At 41.4% G+C, this 18,208-nt stretch overlaps 2 protein-coding genes across 3 annotated transcripts; one reads left to right on the top strand and one right to left on the bottom strand.

Annotated features, from left to right (window-relative positions):
* Positions 1–93: 93 nt before the first annotated feature.
* ndufaf6 (NADH:ubiquinone oxidoreductase complex assembly factor 6) lies at positions 94–7,257 on the top strand. 2 transcript variants are annotated; one of them, XM_062464978.1, is made up of 9 exons: positions 94–334; positions 645–744; positions 1,322–1,444; positions 1,642–1,698; positions 2,165–2,267; positions 3,168–3,301; positions 4,229–4,330; positions 4,576–4,632; positions 6,659–7,257. In XM_062464978.1, exons 1-9 carry the CDS (start codon positions 144–146, stop codon positions 6,785–6,787), a joined length of 996 nt encoding a protein of 331 aa, XP_062320962.1. In that variant the 5' UTR covers positions 94–143; the 3' UTR covers positions 6,788–7,257. The 2 variants fall into 2 exon arrangements, with proteins under 2 accessions (XP_062320962.1, XP_062320961.1); XM_062464977.1 differs by lacking the exon at positions 94–334 and having other exon boundaries at positions 647–748.
* Positions 7,258–13,306: 6,049 nt separating this feature from the next.
* Positions 13,307–16,587, bottom strand: LOC134023937 (beta-2 adrenergic receptor). The gene is made up of 2 exons (XM_062466291.1): positions 16,320–16,587; positions 13,307–16,002 (listed from the first exon to the last, which is right to left on the bottom strand). The coding sequence occupies exon 2, from the start codon at positions 15,836–15,838 to the stop codon at positions 14,828–14,830; it is 1,011 nt and encodes a 336-aa protein (XP_062322275.1). The 5' UTR covers positions 15,839–16,002; positions 16,320–16,587; the 3' UTR covers positions 13,307–14,827.
* Positions 16,588–18,208: the final 1,621 nt, after the last annotated feature.

Below are 18,208 nucleotides of genomic sequence, written 5' to 3'. Positions count from 1 at the left end.
TATATTTGAAAATGATCATGTCCAGTCACGCGACTGGACACGAGTAGCGTTAGCAACATCTATCAAGCGGAACATAAAACACTGGAGGAACTTTATTTCTGCTACACAAGGTAAAGGTGAAAGTTGAAGGGTATGTTGTGAACATGGCATCTGGCTTTACTGCCAAGCATCGTTTATTGACAAATAACAAAGCTTTATTGCACTCTCTCCAAAGAAAGATATGGCCACATAATGTATGTCTTCATCGATCTACTGAAGTGACTTTTCGAAAAGCGTCAACGAAGTCGTCTACAGACTTGCAACACAACGAAAAATACTGTATCGATATTGTCAGGTACAGTATGCTATGTTGAAAGTACAGTAGCATAGTTTAGCTATCAAATTGTGGCACTGTGATAGCGTCATCTTTGCAAGCCCAAAACTAGTATGAAAACGTCAATTTGGGGCTTTTATTTGCTGCAGTATACGTCACAGTACAGATCCTTTACTGATGGACAATCTGCTCTGTGTGGACATTTCCGGCTACTCCATTGTCTGGGCTTTTGATATTTGCACTGATTACTGTACGTTTTTTTCTCAGCTTGGCAACATCACAGCTAACTCACAGCCCACTCAACATCCTAACTCTCCTGTTCTCGTCACAGGTCTCGAGACTATGATGGCTTTGTGTGCAGCCTGCTCTTACCAGAGGAAGCCCGGCGCTCCTCCTTGGCCTTAAGGGCCTTCAACGTGGAGCTAGCTCAGGCAGGTATTCCTGCACTCTTTGTGCATACAGTGGAGGGTGTACTTTAAGACATACAGTATACACTGATGAGCCAAAACATTATGACAACTCACAGGTGAAGCGAATAATGTTCTCCAAAAAAAGGGCACTTTGCGAGGTTTGGGTAGATTCCATGGTAAGCGAACCATCTGTATTTGTAATGAATGTGTTGGACGCAGGGGAAATGGGCAGGAGTAAAGACCTGAGACTTTGACAAGTGCAAAATGGGCTAGAAATCTGGGTCTGAGTTTCTGGTCAGCAGTGGTGAGCAGGACCACAGCAGTCAGAGGAGGGACAAACCACAAACGGCAACAAGGTGTTGTCTGCATGTACATGTATTTCCTAGCAAAGGTCATGGTTCTTCCTGAACAGCAATGTGATACACATACAGGGGAGTTTTAAAGGTCTGTGTTTATGGAAGTTCTGCTCTGCATTCCAAAAATTAACCCCTAGGGTACTTTCGTTCTATACATCTGCTGGCCTGCGTACCGTGTAGTATGGACATGTCTTCAAATCCAAGGTGATTTATTTCCTATTTTTCTGTTCTCCCTCCGCAAGGTGAAAGATTCAGTCACCCAGACAACCATCGGTTTGATGCGAATGCAGTTCTGGAAGGCTGCTATAGACGACATTTATAAGGATGACCCCCCTTTGCAGCCTGTCAGCGCAGAACTATGGAGGGTAAGTCTATTATTCGGGGGGGGGGGGTAAAAGAAATAACTTTGATTTGTCGTCTGGGTCTTCCTAGTAGTAGATTTTCAAATTGCACACCTGGTGATGATCTGGGTGCCTGTTCAGTCTTGTTCATTGATTATTAGTAATGTGCAACATGCAAAATATTTTAAATATATATATTTTTTTATCTTCTTCTTCTTCAGGCTGTGAGAAAACACTACCTGACCAAGAGATGGTTGTTGAGGATCATCACTGAACGAGTAAGAAATGACAGCAACACTTCGGGTTACATTGACTATCTTGTAACTGCATAGCAATTCCTACAGTAAGAGCGTTGTAGGTACATAATTGTTATGCAATAAAGTTGTTAGTAGTACAAGTTATTGTATACGTTTTAAAAAGGTGCAGTATGGGGGAGGGGTGTGAAGGGCAAGAGGATGTAAAGACTTTGAACCATACCAAGTTTCACTAAACTAATCCTACTAACACTAAACCGTTAGCAGTTGCCACATAACTACAAAGTTATTACAATTAGGTCTGTAGTTACATGGTAGTTAATATAACCTTAGTTTAAAGTGTTGACAAAATTTACATTTACTTCATGAGTTTACTACAAGAGATTTTTTGACATGGTAAAACAGTGACCATGAATCACCCCAGTGTCTTTGGCATAGGGGCTGGTGTTGTGTTTCTGCACAGAATGTAAGCCTCTTCTCCTGCCAACAGGAGAAAGATATGGAGGACAGAGCCTACAGAACTCTGCAGGAGTTGGAGACATATTCAGAGAACACCCAGTCGTCATTACTGTACCTCCTCCTGGAGAGTCTAGGTAAGTGGCACCATCCTTTGTATTTGTGTGAGTGTTTGTCTGTATGTCTGGCCTGTCTATCTGGCTGGCTGTGTGAAATGTGTGAGACTTTGTGTTCCTCCACATGAATGACTGCGCCCTGTTTCGCATAGCCTGCCCTGAGTATGATAAAGTATGATTCTATCAGGGAGAGGGAGAGAGGGGATGACGCGGTGAGATAAAGTGAGACAGGGAAGCAAGGCCAAACTCCCATGTTCGTCTCAAGTGTTACACCCACGTTCCTGTGTGAGCGCTAATTATCTAGCGTGCTCTCCTTGAGATCACCTAATGCTGGATGGAGGTCGCTATGCTGGAAAGCTAATTAAGTGGAAGAGTCAGACAACCATTTTCTTTTTTGCGAATGACATGAAAGCCTTTCCCCCTCCCTAATATTAGAAAGCGTGTGCTTTGTGGCTGAGGTCAATTATGTATGCATCAGTGGCACTTGGTGTCTGCCGCCCCGGTGCGAGGAGATGGATCAGAGCATCTTTGACTTCGTTCTGTTGAATTACAACTCTCGAGGGTCTGACTTGTCAGTTACGAGATAAAATGAGACTTCGCAGATGTCGTCGTTAATTTCACAAAATTGATGCCATTCTTTTTCGGAAGAATTATGACTTTAGATCACCTTTTGCATGCCATTTCTGTCATTTGAAGTCAATTGCTCTTTAGAGGGCAGCTTTTATTGCAGATGTTAAGGTGTTACTACATTACAATCTGTAATTGTGTGTAGTGAGTCATTGAAGTATCTCATAGCCTCACTGCATACCGTTAGGATTTACGATGATACAACATGTTCAGGTTTCTTTCCTGGACTAAATGATACAGTATACCAAACAATAGTATGATAATGTGAGCAAGTGTGTCTCTGTTTGTGTCCAGGTGTGAAAAACGTTCATGCAGACCATGCTGCCAGCCACATCGGGAAGGCCCATGGAATCGTGACCTGCTTGCGAGCCACGCCCTACTACAGCAGCAGACGCAAGGTCTACCTGCCCATGGACATCTGCATGCTGGTGAGCAAGACCACATCCCTCTTCGTTAGATTTGAAACTCTTTCATCTGTGTGACTGGACCCGTCCATTTTCTTATTAAAGACTTGGTCACTGTTGGTGAGATTGTGGAGTCCCTCGGATCCTTTGCGCTGCATTACCAGTGATGTACCTGAAGGGTGTGCAGTTGTTACATTGAAGGAGTCCACTCGACCTTCAAACGTTCAGAATTTTCAAATCGCTAAAACCTGTGGTTTCCCTTCTCTGCTCATCTCGTTAAGGGAGAGCGAGTGCTTTGAGATGTGCCAATTATGACCATTTGCCAATTATTTTGGAAGCTCTAACTCGGCTAATTCTGGAGTGAAACGGCGGAAGATAGTGGTGTCTTTCATGTCCTCAAATGTGACACTTTAGAATTCTGCCGACTGGTCAAGGAAATCCTCGTCCTTCCACTGGAACCTTCATGTTTGCTCATGTACAAAGTAATGGAGCAACTCATGAGAGTAATTGAAATATTCTGTAGTTTTAAAGAGACTAACCTCTAGTTTAATAACTCAAATTAAAATGTCAGCTAAAAATGTAAGTACACTGTGGTACACCACAATGTACTGCATTTGGCAAGACATTGTTTTGTAGTCCGTGCCTCAGTATAGATGCGTTGTCAGTGAGCTGGTTAGGAATGCTAGTGTTCAGACCAGCCTTGGGGCAGCTTTGAGGCACAGAAGCCCTTTCTGCAACAGTACAAAGAGTTTGCTTAGATCTAAACACCCTTCTGCATGACGGAAGAACTGATAAATACTGTGCAAATGAAAAGCACCATTAGTAGCACCATGCTCTACAGTGTAAATAAACTGTTTCTTTCTCTGTTTCAATTGAACATATCACAGGCTTGTTTGCAGTATTATAACATACCCATTTTTGGTGTGTGTGTGTATGTGTGTCACCCACCAGCATGGAGCCTCCCAGGAAGATTTTATCCGGGGAAACCGCGAGCAGCATGTCAGAGATGTCATCTATGACATTGCCAGTCAAGCCCATGTTCACCTACAACATGTATGTATTTCCACTCAAATGATGACTCACTTTCATTCACGTGTGAGGAACAAACATGCATCACTCTTAGATTAATCTAGTGGAACAGGGATTTGTTTAAAATGTATTGGCTTTAAGCGTCATTGGTTTCACATAAATAGAGACCTCTTCTCACCTGGCTTATATTAATCAGTATTTTGACATGAATCAGCCTAATTAAAGTTTAACCCTTTACATCGTAGTCCCTTTTCCTTCCGTCTCCCCAGGCCAGGTCGTTTAGCAAGAACGTTCCAATTGCTGCTACCCCGGCCTTCCTACAAACGGTAGGATAACAATAACCAGGACACACTCTGTCAGTACCGCTTCATTTAGTTAGTCAGCTGTTGGGTTGCTGTTAGGTCTAAAAGGTCTTCTGTGAATATCATGCAGAGGAAGTGCTCGGAATGACCAATACATCTCCAGAGTACACAATGCAATCGTTACAGCACGTGTAGCTGCAGTGATGTCGCTTTAACGGTGTGCATGACCAGTAGACATAAAACACAGTGCCCAAAAGAGAACCTTTTAACAGTTCTACATTACCCTATAATCCCTTGATTCCTTAGTCACTAAACGGTGGTCTTAAAGATGGCTAAAACACCCCTCAGCATGTCAAATCATTGAGTGGTTTTAGTCCTTGAGTACCCCCTGCTTCTTGCCTCCACCTTTTAGTTTGTGATGACAGTCCCGTGATCTCTCGTGGCTGTTTGGTCGACTGGCTCCGTTCGCTCGCCAGCGGGAACTCACTGTAGCCTCAACTCTTCACAGTAGGAATGCCAGACAGACCTTCTAATGCTCCACCTTTAATCACATCATCACACACCACCTAGGGAGTATACATGAGCATTAGCCACTAATCACACATGCGGAGGGGAAGGAGAGAGAGAAGTTGAGTGATGGATGGCGGTGGGGGGGGGTTCAAACTGCAGCCAAGCTACGGCAATAAACCACCTGGCTTCAAGTGTTCTCTCTTTTCGTCCTCTCTCTGTCCATCTAGGATAGTTATCTCACAAAGCCAAGCTCTAAAAAAAGAACCAGAGACAGTACTGTGTTTCTGTGCTGTTCCAGCTCTTAAAAGGCACTCTGTTAGCCCCTGAATAATGTTTTCCACTAGATTAGCCTTGTGTGTCAGGGGTTTAACTGGAGCACTCTATAACACGCTCATTTTCGCACCCCATATGTCTTGTACAGTGGGGGAAAACATTATTTGATCCCCCCCCTGCTGATTTTGTATGTTTGCCCACTGACAAAGAAATGATCAGTCTATAATTTTAATGGTAGGTTTATTTGAATAGTGAGAGACAGAATAACAACAACAAAATCCAGAAAAATGCATGTCAAAATTGTTATACATTTTTGTGCATTTTGAGTGAAATAAGTATTTGACCCCTCTCAATCTGAAAGATTTCTGGCTCCCAGGTGTCTTGTATACAGATAACGAGCTGAGCACTCTAATGCTGGGTACACACAACAAGATAATCGGGCTGATTTTGGGCCGATTTCCCCCTTCCGACAATCCGAGGTAATGTCCCGACAATCCTAGGTTATGTCCCGATTATCTACAGATTATTTTATCAGATTTTCCCTTGGTGTGAGATGCGTTAAGAGTGACCGAACTTGCTCGGAAAAACGTTGGAGCCGCCCCGATCGCGAATCATAAATATTCAACATGTTGAATATTTACGATCAGAAATCCTGATGTGTGGGGGGAACCCCGAGGACAAACACCACACACTATAGGAGCAAAACGGTTAAATCTAGGATTTCTTTTTGTCTGGGGCTCCATGCAAGATCTCACCTTGTGGAATTGCAATGATCATGAACGGAGTGGGACAAAATCCCTCCTGAGATGTGTGCAAACCTGGATCAGCAGGGGATCAAATCTTTCTTCTTTTTTTTCACTGTATCATGCTGGTCAATTTAAGAGCACCCAAGTAGACAGAAAGGAACGCCAGACCTCACAACAAACGTTTAATCTTTTCAGAAATTCAGATCAGTTGAGAGATTTCTGCCAAGATGTTTCATTAGTCAAAAACGGCCTATAACCTCTTGATCACGAAAAGGAATCCCATTCTATCAGTTCTTCAAACTGATGCAATAAGCAAGGTAGGTAGCGTCCTGCTACATCAAAGTCAAACCTTATCTGGATCATGCTCGGTCATTAGAAATTTAAAAAATATATGTAAGGACTGTGGTTTCAAGTGAGTTTTCAATTTGAAAACAACCCTTGTGATGCCAGTCGTTGCTTCGATCAGTGTCTGAATCCTGTCTTTTCAAGATTTCTTGTTTTCCTGTTGCATTTTGCTCTAGGTGGTATTGGAAGACTACCTTCAGAGAGTACGGAGGGTAGACTTTGACGTGTTCCATCCGAGCTTGAGGAACCGAAACCCCCTTATTCCCATCCAACTCTACATACGCTCTTGGAAGAAGACCTATTGATGTCAATGACTCCCTTACTTTTTGCTCTGGTAATTTATTTGAAAAGTTACCATGCTGATGGACAGCTCTGTTTTGGAACTTCTGTAGACCAGTTTGTACCCGTGGGTTTCATCAAGACAGAACAGGATGCCTGATACCAAAACACCAATTCCAGCATACTTCCATTTATCGTTGTAGAAAGTGGAGGGTCATAGCACTGGTATTAATCTGTGTTTTTGGACTCACCCATGTACAAGTGCTGGCTCCTGAAGCATTTTGGACCGGTGGCTTAGACGGTTTACTGACCTAGAAACAGCCAATTCTCCAATCATGGTATCAAATTAAGCTGTCCTTTAACAGTCCGTATTGACCTTTGTTTAGACTAAGACCAGAAGTATCTCAGACGTAATGCTGTGGACGATTGTTGAGTTAAGGACACTGCACTGGAGACAGAAGCACTGATGTTTGTTCCAATAAATAATGTAGCTGTGTATTTAGTTTCTTAGTCTTTCTTTTGAAAGTTTTCTATAGAAAAGAAACCTAGAACTATAACTCGAACCTTTTCCATGTCAAAGGTCTGTAAGCAAAAGTGATGTTTCAAAAGCATAAAAGACCATAGATGTCTTTGATGACTGTGTTCCAAACTAAAACTTTGATCCACCAAAACTAACTCAGTACTTGGCTATCAAAAGGACTGCCTTGGAGCCTCTTCACAGAATGTTGTTCTAAATTACCCAGCATTTTGAAAAGGTGTCTTTGAAACATGACACTGACAGTGTTGCTCTCTGATGACATCATTCTGTGTAGCCATGGCCATGAGGGTGCTCTCCACCCAATCACAATAACTACAATAACTATTTAATTTTTTTCTATATGTAGAGAATGGACCCTCAAACATTTACATTTATTTTCATAAATGTACACATTTACATTTAAATTATTTCAAAATAATTTGTTTACAGGTTGAGTACTTACCCATGGGATCAGCTGTGCCCCTTGTCTGGCTCATAATTATACAGTTCAGCAGCAACAAGATCATGACTGTTTCAATGATGACCCTAATATTTGACAGCATAGAGATGGCCATGACCGTTTGTCCTTATATTCATAATTAGATTCCTCCATCATTAGAAGTCAAATTGGTGCAACATAGTCGACGTGTCCACACTAATGAAGAAAAACGTTGTGTAAGGTCAGTTTTTTATATTGGAAAACAACTGTATCCTTACTGAGTTTTGGGAAAAAATATTTTTTTAATGTGAGGATGATGTCTGCTTCCAAAGGAAAATGGAAGCGTTCAAATGCAGATGGCTGAGTGCCTCGCATGTTCTGCCATCATAAAAATCCTTAACACACACAGGCACTAAATTATACAGTGGTGTTGTCGCTGACCTGTTTACACTATAAAATACACTACACTCAAATAAGATGCAAGCTTGTAATTATAGGATGTCTTTGGTTCTTTGGCAAATTGTCTCACCCAAAGTATTTAAAAAAAAATCCAAACCTTATGATAAGGAATTGAATAGTGAAAAACTATTGAATAAATTCATATACCCCTGTACTTATTTCTAAACGGTAGCTGTCAATGGCTTGACAGAGGCTTGTCCTCGTGAGAACTAGAAATGGGGGGGAGGGGGCAAGTTCAGTCACCCTCTCTGGCTTTATCACCGATTAAGTGATCAGCAGCCTAAGGAGGAGGCATGCTTTATGTCCTGTCAACTAATGTGAACTGTTAGGATGGTTCTGCACCATGTAATTACCAGCAACAGCCATCATAGCCATGGTCCTTTCCTAACCCCCTGTGCTTGAAAGTAAGCACTCTAGGAGTTCAACGTCACAAAGAGCTGTAATCTTTATATTGAGTGCAGAGGATTTGACAAGCAACCCCTAATACTGTTCTTGGAGCAAAACAATATCTCAATAGCAAGAATTCACCATACCTAACCCTTACCTACAAAACCCTTTTGCCAGATCAAAATATTATTTCCTCCCCCCATGGAAACTTTTTTTGCTCTTGATGTGGAGTCATGCATGTGGATGGGGGTTGAACATGGCTTACTTGTTGGTTTTGTAGATTATCTTTATTCAGTTTAAGGTAATAGACAGTAGGGACAGGTAACCTCTACCTTAATCTTACCCCATCTTCTTGTAGATTATCTGCTTTATGAATACATTATTTCTATCAAATGTACCAGTATTGATTGGTGAACTACATGCTCACACAGCTCTTTACTCAAATAATCCAACTACCAATAACTTGAATCCTAGCAGGGTTAGGGTAATTTATGATTAATCAATTTAGTAAGCTTTTTTTATAGTTTCCCTTATTTTATAAATTCTCATCTTAAAAAATATTTGAGAGGAAAGGGAAGATGACAAGGGGAGTTTGGTATCTCAATTGAACCGTTTACCTGGGACTAGGGCATTTTGTTGAAATGTGTGCATATGAGGGGGAGAGAAGAAAGTAGGAGAATGCGAAGGGACAAATAACAGTTACGATAACAGTAAGGGTGAGGTCCACACCGGTTAAGTGTGAACTAGTGCAGCAGTTCAGTCGCAAGTCGTACTAACTAAAAATAAGGTTTTTGATGTAGCACTAAGCATCAAGACAGCACCAGCCTCCCGAGATTGAAACATAAAGTTTGTTCCAGAGGAGAGAAGCTCTATATAAGAACACCCTGTCCCCCCGTTGTTTTCAGCTTGCAACACACAGTAACTCACCAGATTTTATCATTCTGTTTTTGACAGAAATTCTTTTTTCCTAAATATTTTCTCAACTTTAAGATGAACTTGACAGATATTTGAAAGTTGACCGTACAAAACATGTTATTTCTCCACATTATTGTGGTGGAATAGGCATTTGGTGTTTGTGATGGGAACATAGTCATGTTTCATTTCGTCTTGCAAGTGTCCTGGCACGTTTCTCTGTTTTTTGTTGTTGTGGTTTAGCATACATGAAATATTCCTGAGACCATCAAAGGCAATTTCATTACATTTGGGCTCTGACTCCTCCGCACCACATGTGTTTTGCATGGCTCTGTGGGCATCTGTAAGAGCTCCACACTTCGAATGAGTTGCGCTTCTCAATGCAAGCACAGCGTAGGGTCTTATCATCCTAAAACATGTGCTGGTAGAATCCAAACTGTTTTACATGGTTAATTCCACATTTCTGTCCCCTTGAGACAATGTCATGGAGGCAGAGCCTTCTGAGACTTGGTGAACCAATGCATTATCCTGTCTCACTAGCACCAGTTGGAAACTCAAATGCAGTATGTACAGGCTGATTAACTCTGTTCTGTATCTGTTCACTTGGACCCCAAGGGACTTAAGAAGGAATGTATTTGGCTACTCTGAAATGCTTGTGTAATACAGCCTGTTGCAATGCTTGAGCAATGGATGCAGTTGACAGACCACAATTTGACTGATATCATGAGCTGCCAGTGCTTGCATGGGAAATATTGAAACTATTCCTCCTAGTAGTAAATGAGACACCTTTTATAAATGGCAGCTACTGTCCCAGGAAAAAAAGGAATTCATAGTAGACCTAATATGTAGACACTGGAAATTAGATTTAAATTGGTCGACCTACTGTACCATTTCCCATGGAAATCTCTTCAAGCTTATCCTCCTCAATACCTGCCAATTAGAGATGGAATGCCCATTTTTAGGTCTCACAATAATATCCACAAATAATGGAAGATGATTAGTCTAAGATAAGTCTGGCTACAGCTGACCTTCCAGCTCTCCAGTCCACCGCACATTTTTTTGTGAAAGTTCATCATCATCTATTCCCTTTTATGTCTAGATTATGGAGCCAAAATATCCATCTTGCACAGCACGCAATTTATTAAGACACAAGTGAATCAAATCAAATTTATTTGTATAGCCCTTTTTACACGCAAGCATGTCACAGAGGGCTTCACATATGCCCATAGAACTGCCCCTCAACCAACCTAAACCCTCAAAGAAGACAAGGAAAAACTCCCAAAAAACTCTCAACAGGAGAAAAAAAATGGAAGAAACCTTGGGAGGAGCAATTCAGAGAGGGATCCCCTCCTCCAGAGACGGTTGGTGGGAGAGAGGAGCAGAACACAGGCTAAACATAGTCATACAGTGTCGATGGGTTTTTAAAACACCAAAATCCATTATTCAACTTTATAGATGTAGGACAGGACCGGGAGACTCGCGACCAGGTCCAGCGTTGGCTGACCGACGACCAGGCAGGTGCTGACAACTCAAACCCCCCACACCACAAGGGATGTGTGTGGGGGGGGACAGAGAGAGGAGAGCAGGGATTAGAGAATGCCAGGAGCAGCTAACAGTTACAGTCATAATAGAATGAGATCCCCACCGGTCAAGTGTGAACTGGTGCAGCAATTTAACAGAGCAAAAAAGGGGAATTTGATGCAACCCCACACACCAAGACAGCGACAGCCCCCCTCATTTGGAACATGAAATCTGTTCCAGGGGAAGAGAACTCTAAAATAAGTTATACTTAAAGAAAAAGGATGGAAACAACCCGTCCCCTGTTGCCTCCAACTAGTAACATACTTACCTTTAACAGTCGTAGAATTGACTAAACAATAACGTTTTTAACCTAATTTGAAACGTCGAAACAGTGTCAGACTCCCTAATTGAGACGGGTAGTTTATTCCAGAGAAGAGGCGCTCTATATGAGAACGCCCTACCTCCAGCTGTTTTTTTCTTAATTTTGGGAACCACCAGATAGCCGGCATCTTGAGATCTAAGTGTCCTTGCGGGGCAATAAGGTGCAAGGAGACCGGAGAGGTACAGTGGTGCCAATCCATGCAGAGATTTGTAGGTTAGTAGTAGAACTTTGAAGTCAGCTCTGGCTTGGATAGGGAGCCAGTGTAGAGAGACAAGAGTAGATGTTATGTGATCAAACTTTCTTGTTCTGGTCAATAGTCTAGCAGCAGCATTTTTTTGTGAACTATTCAGTTGTCCTGAGTCGCCAGTCATAGCTTAGAGGCTCTCTCTGTAGCCCCTTGTTATTAAAAGTATGTACATCCACAGTTATAAAAGATGAATACATTTGTTTCATGAACACAACAATGTTCGTAAGGATTCTTGAGTCCATAAAGTGGTGAGCTAAGTGAGAACTCAAAGGAAACATTTACAGAACGCTGTGGCCTTTGCTGGGGTGAAGTCTATTAGTGCATAATGGGAGCTACCGCTATGAGGTTGTTGTTGTTGTTGTTGTTGTAATGGTTGTAATGTTCTGGAGGACTTACTCACCTGTAGTTGAAGAGGGTATATATATGAAGGTTTACTTTCACAAAAGTAGTTTTATTTGTGAACTTCTATGGATTTATTCTTAACCCTTGTGTTATCTTCGGGTCATTCTGACCCATCAGCCGTGTGACCCACCGTCGTATTGCGACAAATTTACCTCATACAAAAACAAAGTGAAGCATTTTCTTTTAACCGTTGGGCTGTCGCAGACCCCCCACATTGCAACGGTTAAAAGAAAATTATTTTTATTTGTTTTTGTATTGGGTAAAACTGGGTAAACACAACGATGGTTCGTTATGAACCTTTGGGTCATGTGACCCGAAGGCAGCACAAGGGTTAACTGAAAGGTCGTCGATTGATTGAACTGGCAAACAACATGTTTTTTTAATAGCCAAAGTGCATTTTCCAGTACAATACATTTTAAATTCATTGAGAATTTAATTTACTGCGAGTTTTGTCTTTTGCTTGCACCACTAGTTTCAGATGCATCTAGTGCATGCTGTTTGTTCTCTACACAGGGTTGTGCCAGTCAGCCCGTGTGCCAGTCAGTGATATGCAGCTTTCACTGCGAGACATATTCACGCTTTTCTCCTATTTAAAACATCTTAACCATCATAAGCAAATACTCAAATTGATGGTCTGCAAATCATGAATGCTGATGAAACATACTGCATAGGAGTTTCTCATGTTTCCCACTTTGAGGAGGACGAATGTGAAATATAGATTTTGTCCTGTCCTCCTACCTGGTTCTCTTCCAGTGTGCACAAGGACCAAACCTGAGAATAACAGGAGAAGCAGCTCAGCTAGTAGTTTGATGTCATTCCAGTGTATTTTTCTAAACTTGCATGTTATGTTGCCTGCATTATAAATGATCTGTGTGTCTCTGTTTACAGAGCTTCAATTATAGCTGGCAAAATAGCGCACACTTTACATAATGGGAAGGATTCTGACTAAATGTATGCATGTCTCTCAAGCCTGTACACTTCACATCAACTCCACATCATCCTATGTCATTTAAAGCTTAGATGTGCCATGCTTTATGAGACTCATACATAGAGTTGTGATCCCTCTTTCCTGTTTGTCCTGTTGTTCAGTGGATTAACAAAGTCAAATGTAAACTATGAGCTGCTTTGACCACCCCCCGAATCCTTATGAATAAAGCACGTTTTACTGCTTGTTTTTGCCACTAAGCAGTGGAACTTTTCTGTTTCTTGAATAACCTGAAAAAACTTAGAATCCATTCCACCACCACATATAAATGTATTTCCAAAGCATTCGCAAACACACCAAACAAGTGTCTTTATTTCAAAACTGTGCACAATCTTTTTTTCTTTGCTTTTAATACTTGATCCATCAAAGCAAACAATGAGTGGGGCACATTAGTGACAGGGTACAAGTACACAGGTTTTCATGGTAAGGGTCCTGCATGTGTGCTTAAAAATGTCTCCCCTTTTCCATTTGTTTGTTGTTGTTTTGTGCTTTGTGTGTGATTGTCTCTTAATTGACACCTGTGCTAATTACCATTTGCATGCTGCATTTAAATTGATTGTCTTAATCGACTTCTGATTGACTTGGTGATTTATTAAGATGCATTTGGAAGCCCTTGAAGGGGCTTCTGAATGAGAACTTACAAATTGAAAAAGGGTAAATAGATTAACTAAACATTTTTTCCTGAAGTAAATTGGTTACTCTTTTTTTACAAGTTAGTTTGCTTTAGTGGGTTTGCAGTAACTTTTTTTATCTTAAGTATTTTCAAGTAGCCTAATTTACAAAATCCTGAAAAAACATAGGCCTACACATTTTGTTTCAATATTCGACTGTTTCATATTGTGAAGTCCACGCGCCCTTATAAAAGATCACATCTAGGGTCAGCTAATGGGCAGTAGATTCTCCCAGATGGCTAAAATTGTGCTAAAACCTTAGTAAACTCATTTATTCTGCTAGCATGTTTAGAACGATTTAACCCAATGGCTATGAAAGCACAAACCCTTCCTGCGGGGATAACAGCCATCTGCGTAAAAACGTGACTGGCACACTGCAAACCATGTCACCAAGCGTAGTAAGAAAAAATAATAAAATAAATAAAATCCGTTGTCTTTGTTTACTCTTGCCTAAAGAGGTGGGCAGCTGCATGATTTGGGGGTTAGTGGTGGTGAAATGCAGGCTATTTTATTGCAACCCTTTTGCCTTGCAGCGGGCATGGCACTCCGCTGCTCCACCACATAGGGCTAAGAGAGAAAATAAGGACCGAAAGGCTCTAGAATTGTGATGCATAATCTCCCATACGGGATTATGACAATTTTACAAAAAAATAAGACTCAAGATTAAGACTGGAATCGCTGGCGTAGCCTGTGTTCTCCTTTAATTTGTGTCAGGCAAATTCTTGCAAATATTTTTATTGTTGAGGCAGAAAATGGGTGCCATTGATGTTTCACATCAGTTGAACACAAATCCAATTAAAAAAGCATAGGGAGCCTTAACCATTTCACACATTGCAACGGGCTATGAGTATTACATCACTGAACACAGACCCACAATATACCCGGAACAATAGGCTAACACATTCATGATGTTACATTTTCACAACAGCAATCTAAAAGACATGCAAACGGGTCATGGTTTAAATGTGACCGTCTGAAATAGCGCTGCCATGAGCCAAAACAGATGCGCGCGTGGGAATATGTTCATGAATTTCACTTGTTCACTGATAGTTCTCAGTTCGTCTTTAGTAGTCTAGCCTACCTCTTGAGTCAGTCCAGTTCGACTGGACTGACTCAATGTCAAATAGCCTAATCATGAAAAAATCTATGTTTTAGAGGCATTCTTGGTTTGTGAGCGTATGAAAAGCTGGTGCGCTCGGAGTCTGAACTTCTGATCTCTGACGCTGTATATAATGACATTCCAACAACTATTCGTGGCCAATATCCAAAAAGCAAAAAAAGAGAAATTGCACCATTCGTTTCCAATGACATTCCCAACGACAAAGACGGCAATAGGCGTGAAAGATGCCGTGAACGCAAGCGTCAGTGTCCCGATGGTTTTAGCGGCTTTAATATCGGAAAAAGTGGGTTTTGTGACGCTTTGGCTGTCGCTTTCAGCCAGATGTTTTCTGCGCTTTGAGTGCTGGCGTATGGTCGACAGGGAAATTATATTTATTACCACAGTCCCCCCTAAGAGAGTGAAATCAAACGCTGGGAACAGTAGAAGAATGTTCCACGCTCGAGTCGGGAACTCGCTTATGGTACCAATTGCGTAATTGCACATCCTGCTACATGGATTGTATTCAAGGGCAATTTCATTGCTGAAAATCATTGGAGACACTGCCAAAAGAAAACTTCCCACCCAAGAGAAAATAATCAGGATTGTTGTCCGTTTACGCGTAATCACCGACTCCTTGTGTAACGGTCTCAAAACTGCAATGCTCCTTTCGATGGTTAGAAGAAATATAGTCGTAATTGACACCAAAGTGCAGCCGGCAAATATAGGACCGATGACCGCACATGGGTGAAAGGTTGACGCTTGTGAATTGTTGACGGTCCATTCCGGCGAGGAGTTGTTAAACATGAGCGACACCTCCGCGTAAACGGACACAGGCACCACAAAAATTCCCACCGCCAGGTCTGCCACCGCCAGCGACGCTTTGAGATATCCCTGTGGCGTGTGGAAGTGCTTGGTCCCTAACACCACGGCCAAAGTCACAGTGTTTCCAAACAAGATAACGAAAACCAAGAGCACCATAAATAGCACCATTACAATTTTGCTGGCCAGTGTACAGCAACACACGCTGCAGTTTACCGGTTCAAGTCCCTTCAGCATGCTTGGTCACTATGAGGATTCGCCCATGGGATTGTGTTCCTTTTGCAAAAATGTAGATGACGCCCTCGCTCTGAAATGCATGCTACAGCACGAGCAGCTGGAATGACCACACTTGACTTCAGGACATGGCATGCGCCCTCTGCTCTCGCTCTTGCATGGAGATGCTGTCACTCGTGGTTGAGCCGTTACAGGAGAAGAAAAAAAGGTGACATCATATTTAAGCCTGACAACAGATGGAATAGTAAATACAGCAGCATGACAGTCCTACTACATGATGTGATCCTTGCTGGTATCAAACATGTAACTTGTATTCAAGGTATAGCCTACTGTTCTACAATTTCTAAAACTAAACAACCAAAACAAAATCATTTTAATATTGTACTCAGACTATTTAGGTACATAATCTACTGATATGGATTGTTATAGAGTAAAGTTACAATTACAGAAAGTGCAATGAGATGGCAAATAACTGGTAACTTACTTTGAGATCATCTTAACTCCCTCGGTCAACCAAGAGCCATGCTATGTGATTAAGATCCGTCGGATCTTGAATAATCACCCTGCAATTCACAAAATTCGGAAGTATCCCAATTTTGATCATCGAGACTAAAACTCCAACCTCAGGATTGTAGAGAGAATCCAGTGTAGTCGGCCAGGCTTTAAGTCTGCCTTCCCAGCCTGCAGAGGGATGTAATAGTGCCATTACAACGGGAAATGTCATTCTTTTACGCAGGCAATCTGAAGCCCCATTGGCTGAGGTGTTTGATGGTTATCATCCCGCCTCAGAATCAGAATCAGATTCAGAATCAGAAATCGCCATGAAAGTTTGCACAGACAAGGAATTTACTTGGCAGGAAGGTGTGCATTCAACCTATAGGAATCTTAACTAAAATATGTGGTCTACCTATACTAAAAGTACAAAGTCTCACTAATCCTAAGAATAAAATAAAGAAGATAAAATATAAAATGGCCATAATATACAATATAAAAATACAAATAGAATAAAAAATACAAATAGTGCAAAAAATACAAATAGTGTAACATAGTGCAAATTTGAATGAAGGTGTCATGGTGTCATTGTACAGATAGTGGTTAAAGTCCATGTGAGCACTTGGCCTTGTTGAAGAGGCCAGCGGCGGTTGTTTTTGTGGCGTGAGGTTTTGGTCCTGATGGACCGCAGCCTTCTGCCTGAGGGGAGTGGTGGAAACAGGGTGTATCCAGGGTGGGAGGAGTCGGCCACAATCTTCCTCGCTCGCCTCAGGGTTCTCGAGGTGTGCAGGTCCTCGAGGGTAGGCAGATTGCAGCCAATCACCTTCTCAGCAGTGCGGATGATACACTGCAGTCTGCTCTTGTCCTTGGCAGTGGCAGCAGTGTACCAGATGGTGATGGAGGAGGTGAGGATGGACTCAATGATGGCTGTGTAGAAGTGCACCATCATTGTCTTTGGCCGGTTGAATTTCTTCAGTTGCCGTAGGAAGTAATAGTTCTAGTAATATTTCTCCATAGTACTAATTGAGTTGGAGCATTTTATATGGTTTATTTAACTGTTCAATAGGTTTGCTGACATGTTTTGGTAAAAAATGTTGATGCATATTTTATTATTTTACGTGTGGCCTTTCATAAATAAGTGGTTTCGACATCACGGTAGTAGCATTGGCAATGCCTATCTACCAAAACAAGCCTATTGACATCAACAGTACATAGTAGCACAATGTGTTTATAGTTACATTACACATTGCCATTACATTACAACATAACAGCCATCGTGCAAGTCGTAAAATATATTTTTGTCTCCAGACCATGTTTTACAGAAGTCGACACAGAAAAACAAAAGCATAATCTTTTTCCATAGTGGTAGCCACAGCGATAATCCTTAATCCAGGGTCACACGTGTAATTTTGGTCCCTGCACTGACACTTCAGAAACACTAGGCAAGGCTGGATTTTGTTTGTTGTTCCTAATCTTGAACAGACTCTCATCAAATCTGCGTCTTGATTATTTTAATTTGAAGATTTAGTAAAGGTTAGATTAAGGTCAGTGCAATCTTAGGTTGAGAAATCTGACCATGGATGAAGAAGATTATTATTATTGCATAATTTACATTTTTTAAGATTATAAACTTATTTGCTTCTTGCAGTTACATGTGATTTAAGATGCAGACCAGTACAACAGTGAGTATGCAATTCCCCCACAGCGAGTGAGGAGAGCACAGATGACGCATCCGTTGTATATTAGTATTGTTTTCAGAGGTTTGTAGTTCCCAATACTGAACCTAATTCTAGTCAATATCCTGCAGGTTTTCCATTTACCTTCAGTCTCGTGAAATCCACTGACAGTAAATTAGTTTGTATGGGTACTTATTTCACAGGA

This window comes from Osmerus eperlanus, chromosome 7, assembly GCF_963692335.1.
Source record: "Osmerus eperlanus chromosome 7, fOsmEpe2.1, whole genome shotgun sequence".
NCBI classification, from domain to species: domain Eukaryota; kingdom Metazoa; phylum Chordata; class Actinopteri; order Osmeriformes; family Osmeridae; genus Osmerus; species Osmerus eperlanus.
Note: the sequence above shows the minus strand (reverse complement) of the source record. Positions and strands in the feature narration are given on the sequence as shown.